Genomic DNA, 15,889 nt, shown 5'->3' on the forward strand with positions numbered 1-15,889 from the left:
ATAGTGATACTAGCCATGTGTATGCCAGCTTAACACATGGCCTACCTCCCTCTCTGCATCAGAGGATTAACTATTACAACACTGACAGATGTGTCGCCTCTCGAATCGTACGCTGGCGAGAGAAAGAGAGAGAAAATGTGAAAAAGAAGAAGAAAGAAACCGTCCTGACGTACTTTGCGTCTGTGTGATGGCACGATGAAAAAAGTCTCTATGTGATGTTTCTGAAGGAAGGCATGTCTCTCGTGTCCGAAGCCCGGCTCCACCTCGTAGTCTCCATTCAAACACTCCAGGGTGGTCCTAGTGATGTGCACCTTGCTGAGAGCACAAGCACAGCAGAGGACGAAAAGCAGTTAGCGATAAAAGTCAGGCACTAAGGTCTCAAATCATTATCCCCCTCATTATTTTTATCGGCCTAATAGCCCTTCAGCTTGCTCAAAATTCTTCACAGCGAAGAAATTTTCATCCGAACGACTCATTTAATCTGGTAACGAGTCCTAAAATCTTATTACTTCACTTGAAACAAGACCAAATTGAGCCAATGAGGTGACCTCATTTCACTGCTTTTTAAATGCAAATCAGCTTGTTACTGTAAATGAGTTTTCTTGAATGAAGTGGCATTAATTTAATATTAGCGGCCTGCTGTTACTGTCCTTAGTGCATCAACGTGAAATCATTTCATCTGCATTTGGGTGAAAAGCATGGGAAAGTCAGAGCAACCCCACCAACCCCTGGGATAAGAATTCAAGATGGCTGCTATAGACCATGACTGCTCCATAAGCTTAACTGCACGTTAATTATTGTAACCATGATGATGCAGGTCCTGTATGTTGAGGGATGCTATTATTTAGATATTTTTTTCTTGGTTTATTAGAAATTTTGGGTTAGAGCAGTTTGACAAGTTTGTGCCACTACAGCTGGATCAATATATCGGCTGATATGAGCTTGTTGGCAGACGTTTTCTGATTCATAACAAGAAATTTCAATACAGAAAGGATAAAAATATGTTCAAAATAACCTTCAAACAGTGTTGCACCGACCATTAATTTATTTTTCTGTACTTGTAAAATGTCCTTCTTGGCACACAGTGTATCCTGGTCATAAGCATTGGTTCACATTTTTCAAGTCTGTCTTCAAACAATATTTAGGTCCCCATATGAATACTGGAACAGTTATTGCTTGCTTTAATCATTCCTCCTGGTCACAGTGGCCATTAAGAGATCCCTTCCTAATAAGCTTCCAGTGTAAGAGATGAGGAACAAAATTCACAGTTCTGTGCAAAAGTACATTATAAGAAATCAGCCACAGGTGATATGGGGTTTTAGTCAAATCAAGATGGTCTCTAATGTCTCTAAATTTTTATTGGATTAAAAAAATGCAGCTCTGTAAACTACAGCTGCCATGTTTATCACATTTGTGATTTTTGACTGTCTAAATAAAACTGACTTGACAAGATGTGTACTTCATGATAACAAAAGCATTCATGAATACAACGCTTTTACGTCATTTTTGATAATCACGTTTAATTCTTCTCATTCTAATTACAAGATCTGTATCTAACATATACAAAGACAAGCTAATAATTAAGAGAACTACTTTGTAATTATGAGATACAGATCGAGGAAAAGATATCATAATTGCAAGATCTGTGTCTAATAATTATGAGACTCAGATCTAGATTGAGATGCTAGGTCATAATTATCAATGTAGTGTGCCTGTAGGTTTTGAAGAATATGTATGTGGCTAATGAGACCATAAATAGTGTCAGTCAGCTAAATTCAATAAATTTGTTTTGTATGTTTGTCCTGAATGCTGGACATTTAGCAATCCATAAAAATACTAGTAGTGTAGCTGCTGTACATAAGCAGAAATAGTGCATTTCTCCATCTGTTAATGCTGTTATTTGATGCATACAATAAAGCCTTATTCTCTCTTTGTTGCTGGGATACTGTGTGTGTGAGTGTGTGCGTGTTGTGTTTGTACTGCGGCCGCTCAGAGTCCAGTTTCAGTGTGTGTAACAGTCAGTACTGACCCAGGCAGCCCTCCGGCCTCCATCACATTTGCCAGTGTGACATCGTTTGACCAGACGTCATACTGCCATTTCCTGAGGCCCAGCACGCCACACAGCACCCGTCCTGTGTGCAGACCGACACGCATGTTCAGATCCACCTCTGTCGCCTCCACCACCGACCTGCAGGGGGGAGAAAGGCGTACAAGATTAATCTCTTTAACTGCTGAAACAAAACCAAGAACATTTAACGTCCATCAAAGAGGACATGATTACATCTGTTTGGTAGCATATAGATCAAAAACGTGTTGACAGATTTAAATGAAATTTGGTGAAGATGTAGATCAAGGAAAACGTGATTCGTTTTAGGGTGCAGATCTGGATCTAGGTGTACATCAAAGTATTTGTTAAAGGACTCCTTACCACTGTGAGATTGCAGTGTGTCAGCAAAGCAACACTGGGATGAATTGCCGTGAAATTTGGTTCCAACATTCTCGATCACCAGAGGATGAATCCTAATGGCTAAACCTTAACGCTTGTACAGCCATGATGCTAGAAGTTGTTCAATGAAATGTCTTGGCAGCACTTGGATGGATTGTGATGAAATTTGGTACAGACATTCATGTCCCTATAGTAAGCATTGTTGCAGTTAGCTTGTTAGCATGCCGATTTTAGCCTTTAGCTTAAAGCACAGCTGTATCCAATTGCACCCTTTCAGGGGTTGCTAGCAGGGCTGTAAAATCTTAGTATTGTTATTGTTTTCTTAAGAACTACTTGACAAATTTCCAAATAATTTTTTGCGACACCCCCAAACAAATACAATTCTTTTTGGCAAGATGGCAAATCTAGGAAGAAACATTGCAAGTTTCCAATCCAGTGTAAACAACAACAATGTAATGCATCCTCAAAATAACAAAACACTCTGGTGCATGTGCATCTACAGGTACAGACCACCTTCACATTGCTGTGTTGTGGTGCACAGGAGATAAAGCGGGACTTTTCCAAAGCCTCTCCTCTCCAGTAAATCACTACACAAAGCTCCTCGTCACCAGCGGGAGGTCAGCCACTTCAGACGACAGACAGTGTCACGGACGGAGCTGAGGAAGGAAATAAAGAGTGGTGGAGGGCTGACAAAGTGTGTGTTTGTGTGTGTGTGTTTACAGGGTGGCGGTAAAGAAAATGTGGCCTGCCTATCAGGCTGAAGGAGGGATGCTGCACAACCACACACACACACACACGTGGAAGGATGAGTGTGTATGGCAGCACCTGTCCTCTGAGATAAAGGACTCCTACAGCGGCATCCATCCAGTCAGACAGAGCAGCAAGGAAAGAACATGACAGACGAGCGCTCACACAAGGAAATGAGGTAAAGGCTCTCTGTGTATGTGTGTGTGTCAACATGCTGGTGGGGGTGAGGGCGCCAGCAAGTGTCTTTTATATTGTAAATATGTCGCTAATTCAATTTGTCTCAGTTTGCAGAATCTATCTGTTTTCAATATTAAGACTCACATGGATACTTCCAACATGACTTTGTTGTGTCTAAACAAAACAAACTCCTCCTACATCATATATCACTATTGTATATGTTTTGCATTAATGATGAATGATGATGTTTCTGTCAAATGACTAATGGATGCTCAGTTTAGTTTAAGCTGATCTGAATCTCCTTAAAGATGAAACACAGTGAAACATATTTGATGTAAAACTAGAAAGTACTCAGAGATTCAGCTTTTATTCAGTGGCAGAGTCTTTATTTCGACTTTGCTATTTCCTGTTTAATGCTTACTTATCTGTTGTCTCTATAATATATACTGTTTTCATTCATTAACTTGCTTCCAATTATACGTTTGCCATTTTCCTGTTATTGGAACACAACTTGTAGGAAAAGTCCTGAAATAGCATACTGCAGAAAAAAATTAAATGCGGAAAAGGGTCTTCTGTACCTCTTGTTCAAAATACTGAGCCATAATTATTAATGAACACACTGTGGTGTTATCAATCACCAAAAATTAATCAGCTTTCCTGTGGCATGTAATCTAACTTTCCACCAAATGTCATTTGAATCTGTTGAGCAGTTGTTGAAATATTCTGCAAATACACAGGTCTGAAAACATAACCTCCTCGTTGGAGCTAATGCTAGCCTTAACAGACCAAAATCCTTTATCCATTATTAATCATTAATAATTTAACTTATCAGGTTGTAATAAACAAAAAATCCCTTCACTTCAGACGAGACTTCAATCCACCACGTTCCTGCAGATACAGTGAAACCTCTTGTTTTGACCTGTACATACTGTGTGGGTGTACAGATGCATGTTAAAGTGAAGATGTAGGTGTTTCGTTGTATTTATATGTGTGTGTGTGTGTGTGTGTGTGTGTGACTCACGCGATCGTGTCAATCATGTCCAGGCCCATCTCCACGCAGCAGTGGGCGTGGTCTGCCTTGGGTTGGGTCAGTCCGGACACGCAGTAGTAACAGTCGCCCAAGATCTTTATTCGCCTGCAGTGATTCTCCTGCAGAAAACACACACACACACACACACACACACACAGACGGACAGATGTCTGATTATATGAACAGATGGTTAAACTTAGACAGACTAGATTAATGTGTTGCCATTGGTTACGGAGACGATGAGTGAGCTCGAGCGACAGCCATTTTGAAATTTCGGTGATGTTTTGGCTCTGGCTCTTTTTTTAATGTTGTAGAGCAAAGGGCTGGTGTTTAGGTTCATATTATGTCACAGGCATATAACCTATAATAGCATGAAAAATACTCCTTTTAGATTATTTCTGATTATAAATTTGAATCAGAAATTTAACTTTTGGTAACTATAGCAACAATACATCTGCTCTTTTTGACTCCTACCTCTGAAACAGACAAAACCATGAGTTAAAAGGTTTTAAACTTCTCTTTTTTTGGCCTTTTGTGATGTGTGGCATATACAGTGTAGGCACAGAAATGCATTCATAGGTGCTGATACAAAATGTAAATCACTCTCAAGCTACGACGAGCAGCCGCGTTAGCTTAGCTTAGCATACAGACTGGAAACAGGAGAAAACAGGTGTTCAAAGGTGACAAAATCCTCCTGTTTGTACCTTTAAACCTCACAAATCAAAACGTTATATCCTGATTGTTCAAAAACTTGTTAAATGGGTTTCTGTGCACAACCTGGCAGGTAGTTTGTTTCTAGCATCTTGGAGAAGTTGCCACAGTTGTTGCTGTGGATTTAGTTTGAACTGTAGTCGTTTAGCATTAGCCTATGTATTAAAAGACATATATTTGATGTGAAAGCTGTGACAGTACATTAGGGCCACTGTTTAAAAATAAAAGCAAATGGAAACTAAGATTACATTCTTCTTTTTCTCAAAATAATTGATTCTCTTATCATTCCTTAATTAACTGGAATTAAGAAAGTGGCATAGATCACACACTGCACCTTTTCAAACTTTAATTCCTCTCATGTTACTAGTTATGAAGCCATCAGTGCTATTTTAAACCTTCTCCTCTGCTGATAAACAGCAAAACTTGACGACAGTAAACAGTTTCTCTTGGGAAAGAAGCAAAAGTTCAGCAGAGTTTCAGTGAAAACACTGTGGGAACTAAACCATGACGTTCATCAGTTAACAGCTGGAAGTTAATCACACTTTACATGAAGGGAGAACGTGCTATAACTCCGGTTACTCGAGATCTGAATGCACCACAAAAACTGCATGGATTCTGCAGCTGCATCTCTGCTCATGTAAATCAGATGTGTGTGCTTGTGCAACCATGTGTGTGTTTGTAGTTGAGGCCAACTCTAATTGCTCCGACATGCTCTTGAAGTAGAATCCCGCCCACACATTCCCAGACAGATCAGCTATTTGTCACAGTGCACATTGTGCACAAACTCAGCAGTGATGACACACACACGTACACAAACACCAATACACACACACACACACACCTTTACAACATGCACACACTCATGTACCTGCAGTAAAAATGCAAACAGCTGCACAGTTACATGCAAACATACTGTACAGGTAGTTCACTGTAGTCGCAAACACACACTCAGGGTTTCCATTTGGCACTGTATCACACACAGTCATCAGAAAATTGTAATGGTAGACCCTACAAAGCTTAGCCTGCAGGCAGCCTCTGAGTGACAAACACACACACACACATGCAGAGGATTCATGACAACTGCAGGGTAAGAGGCGGAGATGAGAAGAGAGGAGACGGGGTGCTCTGGTTTTCTGCTCACGGGAGCAGAAAGATTCTGGCGTGGGAGGATATGAGAATTCAGAACGTGGATGATTATCCCAGCGCTAGGAACAGAAATGGAGAGTGTGTGTATATGTGTGTGTATGTGTGTGTGTGTGAGAACAGAAATGAGAGAGAAATTATCAGCTGACAGCAAGCCATGTCTCAGGAGAAAGGTATCTGTGTTTGCTTTTAGAGACAAAATTGAAGATTTTAAACCAGCTGACTGGGGACACTTTGTCTAATTGGAGGCTAAATCTTCGCCCCCAGTGTGGTTTGATTCATTTCCGTCTCCGTTACAGTTAGGTGAAGGTTAGGGGGTTAACTCAGTGCGTGTGTCTGTTATGGTTAAGTTTAGGTTGAGCCTCTGGGGAATAAATGTGTTGTGTAGCATACAGCAGTCAGACAGGCTCAGCAGCTGCGACAGAGTCGGTTTGAAAGTGAATTTCTCCCTCGCTAACACGACAGGGTATAAATCTCAATTAGGCTGCAGCTGCAGCAACACACACACATGCACACAATATATCCTCATCACAAGATTTCCATATAATGGCGTACTGAGCTCTGGAGCACTGATAGCAAGCCACATATCACCTTGTATCTTGCTCTTTCTCTCCCTGTGTGTCTCTCCCGCACGTTAAGCCATGACTGATTGCTGAGATGCAGAATGAACTCAAGAGGGATAATCCTGCTGATCATGTGACTTCTGTGTGTGTGTGTGTGTGTGTGTGTGTGCACGTGTGTGTTTATGTGTGTGCATGTAGAAAGCAAGAGTAAACTGTCTGAAGAGATCACTTGGCCTGGTGGAAGACGAGGTCAGGCAGGTGGCACAATGAGGGTGGAGTGAGAGTGTGGTGTAACTGACATTTTGGACAAGGCAGAGTTTTATATGTTATAATAGGCTGTTTGTGACCTCTTTTTGATGTTTGCAAAGTACATGTGTAATAATTAAAATCATTAAATAGTGATGAAAGACATGGAGCAACATTAGCGTTCACGTAGAGTCACGTTTGTCTAGTTCTACATGCTGCTCTTTACAGTCGGTCTAAAATTGGTGAGCTAAAAGAAGCTAAAAAGCTAAAATAATTATTTTGATTGGTGACTCAGATTGTTATTACAAGTGTCTGATAACATTGTGGATAGGATTCTTACAGAAATTTAACCAGAAGCATCACTATATATCACAACCAGACTCCATTGACAAAAACCGTGATTTTACTGAGCAGGACACAGGAGCAACCACTGCCTTGATCAGATTGTTTGTTTGTGTTTTTTTTGTGGTACTTGTACTTATATAAAGGGTCTGAATACTTGTTCCATTACTTAAAGTCACACAATAACACAAACTAACTAACAGATCAGGACAGTGGTGTTCCAGCAGCTCCTGTGTCCTGCTCAGTAGAATCACTGTTTTTGTCAATGGAGTCTGGTAGTGATATAAAACAATGTTTCTGGTTCAACAAAAAATGATTTTACTCTTTGGAAACATGGAAAATAAACGTTCAAGGTTCAAGTTATCCTCTAACTCAAGGTCCACTTACTTGTTTTTTTCTGGCATTTTCAGCCACATCTCACAGGTCTTCATCAGTGGATTGGAGGTCATTCTCATCTGAACACATACAGCTGCCTGTTTTCACACTTAACAGTTACTGAGTCAAGTCCATCTGCTACTGAAGAGCATGTGATGTGGTTGAAAGCTCCAGAGCTTGTAATGTAAGTGGACCTTGAGTTAAGATTATATTGTCAATCACTGTTTCTCACAGCTTTTAACTGAGGTAGTGAATCCATCCTCTCTTTGACCTGAGGTTAACAGAGGTACTGTTATGTGTGTGTGTTGATGTGATGTATTACACTGTGCAGCTACTGACAGCTCAGATAAAACTATGGCTTTACGTCGAGTGGATAAAGTGTGTGTGTGTGTGTGTGTGTTGTGTGTGTGTGTGTGTGTGTGTGTGTGTGTGTTGCTCATGCAGTATTTATATGATTACAGTAGTCTGGCGGCAGATAACCTATCACTCACCTAATCTTCTTTCCCAGAGAACAACGCTACACAGGCTTACTGACATACAGTGTATACTACCATACACACACTCTGCCTTTATCAAGTGCAAGAGTCCCAGTGGTGCGCGCACACACACACACACACACACACACACACATACAGCGAAACACTCCACCTCCTCAGCCCTTATCTCCCCTCCATCTAAAAATCGGTTCACTCATCTCACCCTTCCAGTTCCCTCTCCTTCTTGACCTTCATCTCCTCCTCTCCCTCCTCCTCTTCCTCCACATCAGTCAGCCTCTCCAGCTTTACTTTCACTCTCAGATCAATATATGGCTCGGCATAATAAATGAGCTCCAGGACTAAATAATACATTTCGTTTTTTTTTTTTCTTTTCTTGGAGGCATTTTGTGCTGCACAGGAACAACAACACACTGAAACAGGAGCTCACCAACTGTTTAGAGCCACTTGCAGCCAGCCTGCCTCCCTCTCTGTAGGCTGTGATGGCTCAGTGACATTATTTCATAACAGAAGTGATCATTTAAATGAACTTTTTCTCTGTTTGCTGCACCATCTTGTGCAGTTATCTCACTGGAGATAACTAGAGCTCAGTTGACACATCTGCAAGGCCATTTTAGCTTATAACACATCAGTATCAGTGATTATAAGTAACAAGAAATTGCAGTAATTACAAAGATACATTGCATTAACAACAAACAATGATGAAGCCACAGAGAAATATCACCTGACTCTACACTTCCTCTCAGCTCCACTGAGCGTTTTAGCTTCTTTTAGCTAATTGTTTTGGTTTTTTGACCCACAACTTTACTGTTTTTCTTCACTCTGATTGTATTCAACAGTGTAATTTTCAGTGAAAAAGCTTTAAAAACCTCCTGAACACTTCACAGAATGTTTTTTCTGTGCTGTTCAACATATTGCTTTGACTTTGTGGCCTGCAACTTAAGTGTTTTGGGGTCTCATCAGCCACCAGTTCTCACAAGAAATGCTGGAAAACTCACGTCTGCCACCTGCTCAAACATCAGACAGAGGTGAGCGTGGCGGGACAGAAACCTAGTGACAAACAGGCTGCAGTGTCAACGCCTCTGATTCTGTGATGTCTATCTGAAACCACACTCATTACACCGTCTTTGTTTGGTTCAGGTTCAAGAAGCAAAGGCGACGTGGTGAAGTGTCTTCTTCGCAGCAATATGGCGCCATCTCTTTATAATGTATCTAATATAAAAACAATGTGACAGTGTGAAACAGAATTATCACCCAAATCTGCTCCTTCAGCTCTGCAGAGCTTCATAGTGAGTTTCAGCTCATTGTCACTCACAACTTCACTGCTGTTGCTTCACTCTCACCTCTCTCATAGTGTTGCTTTCAGCCGCAGCAGGCAGCTGTTGTCAGAGAAAAAGCTGTAAAAAGTCACTGCAGACTGCCTTGCTCAGCAGCAAACAGCAGACATAGTGGAGCATTTAGCAGCTAAAGAGCCAGAGATTTCCCCTCAGGAGATGGTGGAGACCAAAACAGAGCTAAAACAGAGTGTTATTAACAGAAACATGACTCCAGATGAATGTTAATATCACTCGGGGAAATATGGGTCATTTTCCAAGTAATACATGTTGATATTATCCAGGTGTTAGGAGCATTCTTTGCACTTGCATACAGCACATTTGGAATATGCATCTTAGCTGTGCTAGACAATAGTTTTCTAGGCTGGGATGGAGATGAACACTCAAAAGAAAAGCTCACATTTCTGTCTGGAAGGACAAACAAACCTAATTTAAAACATTATGAAAGACTTGGATATTAATAGGTTTTTAGGGGTGTTTTGCATTAATGCACAGCTTCACATAAACGGGATTATTAGTGGAATATTAATTTCCATTAGCCCAGCTTTTTAGGAATATTGTCTTTTTTGGAATAAAAGAGAATATTTTGTGCATGTAAACGTAGCGATTGTTTGTCTTCTGAATTCACACATTCACCAAGTAAACTTTATAAGGATCTGGAAGATCAATAAAAGCTATTTAAAAGACAAAGATTACTGCATTAAACTTAAGAGTTTGGAATAAAAGTCTTTGAATATCTTTAGTGAAGGTCGAGCACTTACTGTAGCCAGTTCATCAAACTTCCCGAAGAGTTCGTTGAGCAGTTTGACCAGTTCCTGAGCTGTGCACTGAGAGGCCAAGCTGGTGAAACCCACAATGTCTGCAAACAGGATGCTGTCAGGAGAGGAAAAAAAAGAGATTTTAAGATAAACTCATCATGACAGCTGATTTGGTTTCTCCCTGTTCCAATGCGATAAAAAAATAAAACCTACAGAAACAGACGGGGTGTGTTAACTGCACCGAACAGTATTTTTCTCCTCTTTTCTGGCACAAAATACCCACAGGTAAATTGGCTAATGGAGATCAAAAGTGGAGCAAGCAGCAAGTACCATAATCCAATCCCTGATAAGTGAAAGCGTCTTTTAGGCCAACCACTAAATCAGTTATGGAGCTAAATTGCCTGCTGCTGGCTAACTGCTGTAGTGGGGTTGAGGAAGGTGTTGAAAGCTACTTAGCCCCTCGTTCATTTGCTCAGAGGCAGGCCAGATGGCAGCAAAACAAGGTGTTATGGATCTTATTGACTCTCAGTCCAAAAAAAATTACTCTTCCCCCCTGTGGAGTAAAGGCATCTGAATCGGGGTTGTGAGTAGAGCTGATTGATTCTTTGATGCTAGTGCCGATATGATACCTGAGTTTGACTAGTTTTTGAGACCTTACATTTTACTGCTAAATGGCTCAAGAGAAGTCCAAACAAAACTCATTAACCAAAGGCCCACTTACTATCTTTTTCTGACAGTATCATTCACATCTCATCTCAAGATTGAACTTTCATGCTCAGTTCATATGGAAGTTTCGGTCCACTGAAATTTTGCACATTCATGGTCCCCAGATGACCTTTTTTTTCTTTTCGTATCATTTCACACAATGTTTTTTAATAGCTAACCCTAACCCTAACCACAAAGGTGTAAAATGATACTCAAAAAGCTTAAAATGTGAAGAAACTTCCAAATCCTCCTTTATCTTTGCTCCTGACAGACAATGATCATAATTTACATGGGCCACCACTTCATGCAGTATGTTGTTGACTTAAGGTATTTGAACCACAAACAGTGCTCTTGTTTTTATCTGTGAGAACACATTGAATCTAGTCCAGACGTCAGCAGCCGTATGTGAAGTTTGACTCAATAAAACTGGCTAAATTCTGCTTTAAATAGTAAACAAGATGAATCTGACCAGACATTCAACGCCAGCTTTTGGTACTTGACAGTTTTCAACTCTCCAGGCAGGTGCTATAGGGACACATTTTGGTTCCCTAAAAGTGTTTATGTTTCCTTGCTGCATGAAGAGGCCCTTCCTCTGCATCGTGACTGAGTTGCTGTTGCTCTTTTTGGCAGCACAGTATAGTTGCTCAGGAGCCTGATGTATGCAAAGCTGGGATCACGACTGCTGCTCGACAGAAGAGCTCTGTTGTGTGATTTGTCTTTGAATGGCGCTGTGCTGCGGGTCGTGCTGGTGTGCCGTGGGTGAGGAGGAGAAGGCAAGAGGAGGGCAGAGAGGGGAGATAGGAGGCGGGGGAGAGGAGAGCGGTGGCAGAGCTAAATAGGTGTGCGATCAAATGTTCTTGGGGCCACATCAAAGGGGGGCCAGATCAGGGAGATGTCACGCCCCTGCCCTGCTCGGCAACATGAAGCTCGTGTTTTTGTTTTCACCACCATGTGTTTAGGTGTGCATGTGCGCGTCTGTAGCAGCTCCCTGGAGACGAGGAGCGGGAGCTGGGTGCAGCAGCGTGATGCTTGGCCGAGTGCCAGTGCAGCAGCAGCAGCAGCAGCAGAGGCTGGTGAACGGGCGGTGATGTTCCCGAGCTGTGGGTGAGTGTGGGAGCAGACAGACAGACACAGACAGAGGGAGAGAGGAGGAGAAAAAAAGAGACAGACAGAGTGGAGAGGATTGTCTCTTGACAGGAGTGCTGTTGACATGCTACCTAGCCCTCCACTCCCACACTCAGCAGCACTGATACAGCTCTCCGTTTCTCTTTACTGCCTCGTTGGAATGTAATCAGCTCAGAGTCAGGCCAGTTCTCACACTCTCTAATATTTCCTTCATTACAAGTGCAATAGAGGCGGCTGCTGAATAGGCCAGTAGGGCTGAAAAAAGTCCTTGTGTTTGAGGTGCTGGAAATGGGATTAGACCCTGATGAATGACTTAAACCATCAGCTTTCTTTCAAAAAAAAAAAAAGAGATTTATCAGCTAATTGTGGCACCATTTTAGCATTTTATGAACTGCATCACCCTTCACTCTACTGTGTGTTATTAACACTAATTCTAGTCATTAAAGAGGTCAACTTTCAACTAGGACTCACTTTGAGGCCGAAACTCCAAACTCTTATTAACAACATTAACAAATGAGTACTAACTCTTATTTTTGTATCATTAAATCTTTGGTTTCTCCACAGTGTAGTTACTGTTCCCTCCAGTCTGGTGTTAGTATGTAGAGTCTGCAGTCATGATAACAACCTGCAAAAGCTGCAGAAGTCTTTATTTCACTAATTGGAATCCAAGAAAAGGAGACCATGTTGTGATGATGATGTTCCTTAAATGTGTTATTTACAGAGAGTGCTGTTAAACCACAAAGCTGCCGCTCCTCAGTATTTCCTAAAATCTTGGATGTGATGAAATTATGAAGAAAATACGGCGGCTAGAGCCAAGTCATAGTCGTAGTTTTTGGACGAAGCCATAAACATCTGGTAGTTCAATGTGTCTGGTACAGGCCAATTTGTCTCAGAAAAAGAAAACACCTGAGCATTCAAATTCACTCTTAACTGGAGTGGAAAGCTCCAGGAAAAACGCTAAGTAAGGAGACCATGACTTAATATTTTGGCTGCTTTTGTGCTTCTAATAAAACAACATTCTCAGCGGTTTAATATTTGATAATTAAATAATATCACAGTCACTGCAAAAATCCAAAACACCACCGCCACAAACGGCAGAGGAGACGCCCCCCCCCCTTTTCTCTTTCTCTCTAACCTTTACATAGTTTGATTGCATCAGCCTTAATGGCTAATCTTAATTGCTCTCCTTCTATTCTTGACCTTGACGTCACAGCAGGTGACACCTGGATCAAACACTCCAGCCCCCTCCGCACACCTCTGCCGTCCACAGTTGTCATGACACCCCCATACCTGACATTGTCGTGACGTTGGATGTAGATCTTGTGAAAGATCCTCTCAGGCGGCTTCAGGAAGTCCTCCTTCATCTCCATGGCAACATTCCTGGGCAGTAGACTCATTAGCAGACGCTCCTGAGGAGGGAGGGGTTAAAACAGAGGAGGCAGCCGTGTTAGAAGTTTATACTGGGAGGATGTGGATGTACAGTAAATGTGGATACGGTGTGTTTGTACTCGTGCAGGCACAAGCAAACAAATATAAACAAACTGTTCTGTGTGTTCATGTAAACATCCAAACACCAGAGAGTGGAGCAAAGACATAAAAATATCCAACGTTTACTGATTCAAGCCTCAAAAATGTGATTATTTCTCTGTTTTATATCATTTCAAACTAAATTAGCACTGAAACATTTAGTCAGTCAAGCAATGAATCAATCAACAGAACTTTTTTATTGATGATGATGATGATTTATTTTTCAAGCTCGATGCAAAACTAATTGATGATGAATATTTTTTTATATTTTGGACTGTTGGTTGAAGCGGTTTGAGGATGTCACCTTACAGTTTTATTGACCAAACCATAAAGAAAATACTTTAATATTAAGCGATCTGGAAAGTAATGGTTAACTGCAGTTAACTCAGAACAGGTATTGATTATCTGACGTGGCTGATTAATTAAAAAAATAAGTAAAGAATCAATAATGAAAAATCATTATTTGCAGCCCTGTTTTAGCCTGCAAAAACTGAAGGCAGTGGCTTTAGTTACATGTAACTGTATCAGTATGTTTCTATTATTAGACTGATAGTTTAATCTTAAAAATCTAAACATATTTTTAATTGTGAATTTTGAATTTCAAGTTCCCAGAGTCCAGAAAAAGACTTAAATTCTTGTTTTGTCCAAAATCCCAAAGACATTAATCTTATAAAGATAAAAACAGAGAAAAACAACAAATCTTTCAACCTTATCAACACATAAGAACACTGAGTGTGTAACCTAGATAAGGTGTTTCTATGCCACAGTATCCTGGTTTCTATCGAGGTACTCCAGGGAGTATATCCAGGTTTTTACAATCCAGGATAATTTGTTTACATGTGCAAAACATAACCTGGATTCTGCAAAGCCCTGATTACATGTAGTAATATTTTCTTTCCATGTCAGTGCTTTTAAAATTCTCACTTTGTACAATATCTGTGCACAGTGATGAGATATGATTAAGGTTAGGTGAGGATTGTGACTGTGGTCTGTTAAGTGTTGTTATGGTTTGGTAAATTAGGAAACTAAAACACTTAGTGAAGGTTACTTCCTGCATTGGCATTGTTATTTGTGGGGATACTGGGCTTAAAACGAACTTATCAAATTAAAAATAACTCCTCTGCTGTTTCTTTCAGCACGAGCCTAAAGCAGTAACCACTTAGATCAGCATATTTGTTTTTATGGGTATGTGTGTGTGTGTGTGTGTGTGAACAGTCTCAGTTGCAGCAGCATAAAGTACGCTTGAAACTCTAGCAGGATGTCAAATGGTTTGTGAATGCACAATGAATCATCAGGCGGCTCTGCTGAATAGCTGTTGAGAAGCAGGGTTATAAAAGCAGCCGGGCTCTCCTGTGTCTCCCTCCGACACTGTTTCACATTATACATCCATTCACACGTAACTGCTCCTCACCTGCCAATGAAAAGCTAAGCGGCTTTTAGAGACAGCCATCACACTCACATCCTACCGATGGAGGATGTGTGTGTCTGTGTGTGTGTGTGTGTGTCAGGTGTGGAAATCACGATAAGTGAAAGTGTGAAGGTGTGGTCGTTTTTGTGAGATAATTTGTGTATCTGCTTTATTAATCTCTTCCCCGAACATGTTCTAATTGCACATTAATGATTCCCATCTCTCTCATCTGTCCCAGGCTCAATTCACTGTGGCTCCTCTCATGGTGGTTTATTAATGAATCATTTTCTCTCACATTAACACACATCCTGCCGTTTTAACAAGACGGAAAAACTCCCCACAAAAACCTTTGCCGTCTTTGACATGAACAATCTGAAACTGAGGAGGGAGGGGGAGGAGAATGGTTTCTTTTTCTTCAAACTTATTCTTTCTCGTTGAAGACAACAATAACACAGCCAATTTAAGATGTAGCACCTGTTTATGAAATCCAAACCAAAATAGAAAAAGCAAAAAAGAAGCATGAAGAGGGAATGAGAAAACAGGGCGGGGAAAAGAAAAGAACCCTGCATAGTGACATGTAACATAACTCGCTGTTGCTAGGCGTGTGATATACAGATTCAGTTCTTCTCTATATTAAAACAATATTATGTAACTATTCTACCTTAAAACAACAGCTTGCATAGTTCTTGCTCTATGTAACTCTGGTGAACAGGCTCAATCTCCCTCTAAATGAGTGAAAGTCAGCGGCTTAAACTGCT

General features: G+C 40.9%; 1 protein-coding gene and 1 long non-coding RNA gene across 2 annotated transcripts in view; one reads left to right on the forward strand and one right to left on the reverse strand.

Moving 5' to 3' along the window:
• The window catches only part of LOC108879606 (adenylate cyclase type 1), a 50,435-nt gene that overhangs the window by 23,517 nt on the left and 11,029 nt on the right, over positions 1 to 15,889 (reverse strand). The window contains exons 3-7 of the mRNA XM_018670937.2: positions 13,487 to 13,605; positions 10,370 to 10,481; positions 4,392 to 4,519; positions 2,030 to 2,188; positions 174 to 315 (exon numbers count right to left, since the gene is read on the reverse strand). Coding sequence (XP_018526453.1) covers positions 174 to 315; positions 2,030 to 2,188; positions 4,392 to 4,519; positions 10,370 to 10,481; positions 13,487 to 13,605 — 660 coding nt within the window. The remainder of the gene's footprint in view (positions 1 to 173; positions 316 to 2,029; positions 2,189 to 4,391; positions 4,520 to 10,369; positions 10,482 to 13,486; positions 13,606 to 15,889) is intronic.
• The window catches only part of LOC108879607 (uncharacterized), a 36,666-nt gene that overhangs the window by 4,111 nt on the left and 16,666 nt on the right, over positions 1 to 15,889 (forward strand). The window contains exon 3 of the long non-coding RNA XR_001960371.2: positions 3,169 to 3,371. This is a non-coding gene — a long non-coding RNA (uncharacterized LOC108879607). The remainder of the gene's footprint in view (positions 1 to 3,168; positions 3,372 to 15,889) is intronic.

The sequence above is a fragment of the Lates calcarifer genome, linkage group LG17, assembly GCF_001640805.2.
Source record: "Lates calcarifer isolate ASB-BC8 linkage group LG17, TLL_Latcal_v3, whole genome shotgun sequence".
Taxonomy (NCBI): Eukaryota; Metazoa; Chordata; class Actinopteri; family Centropomidae; genus Lates; species Lates calcarifer.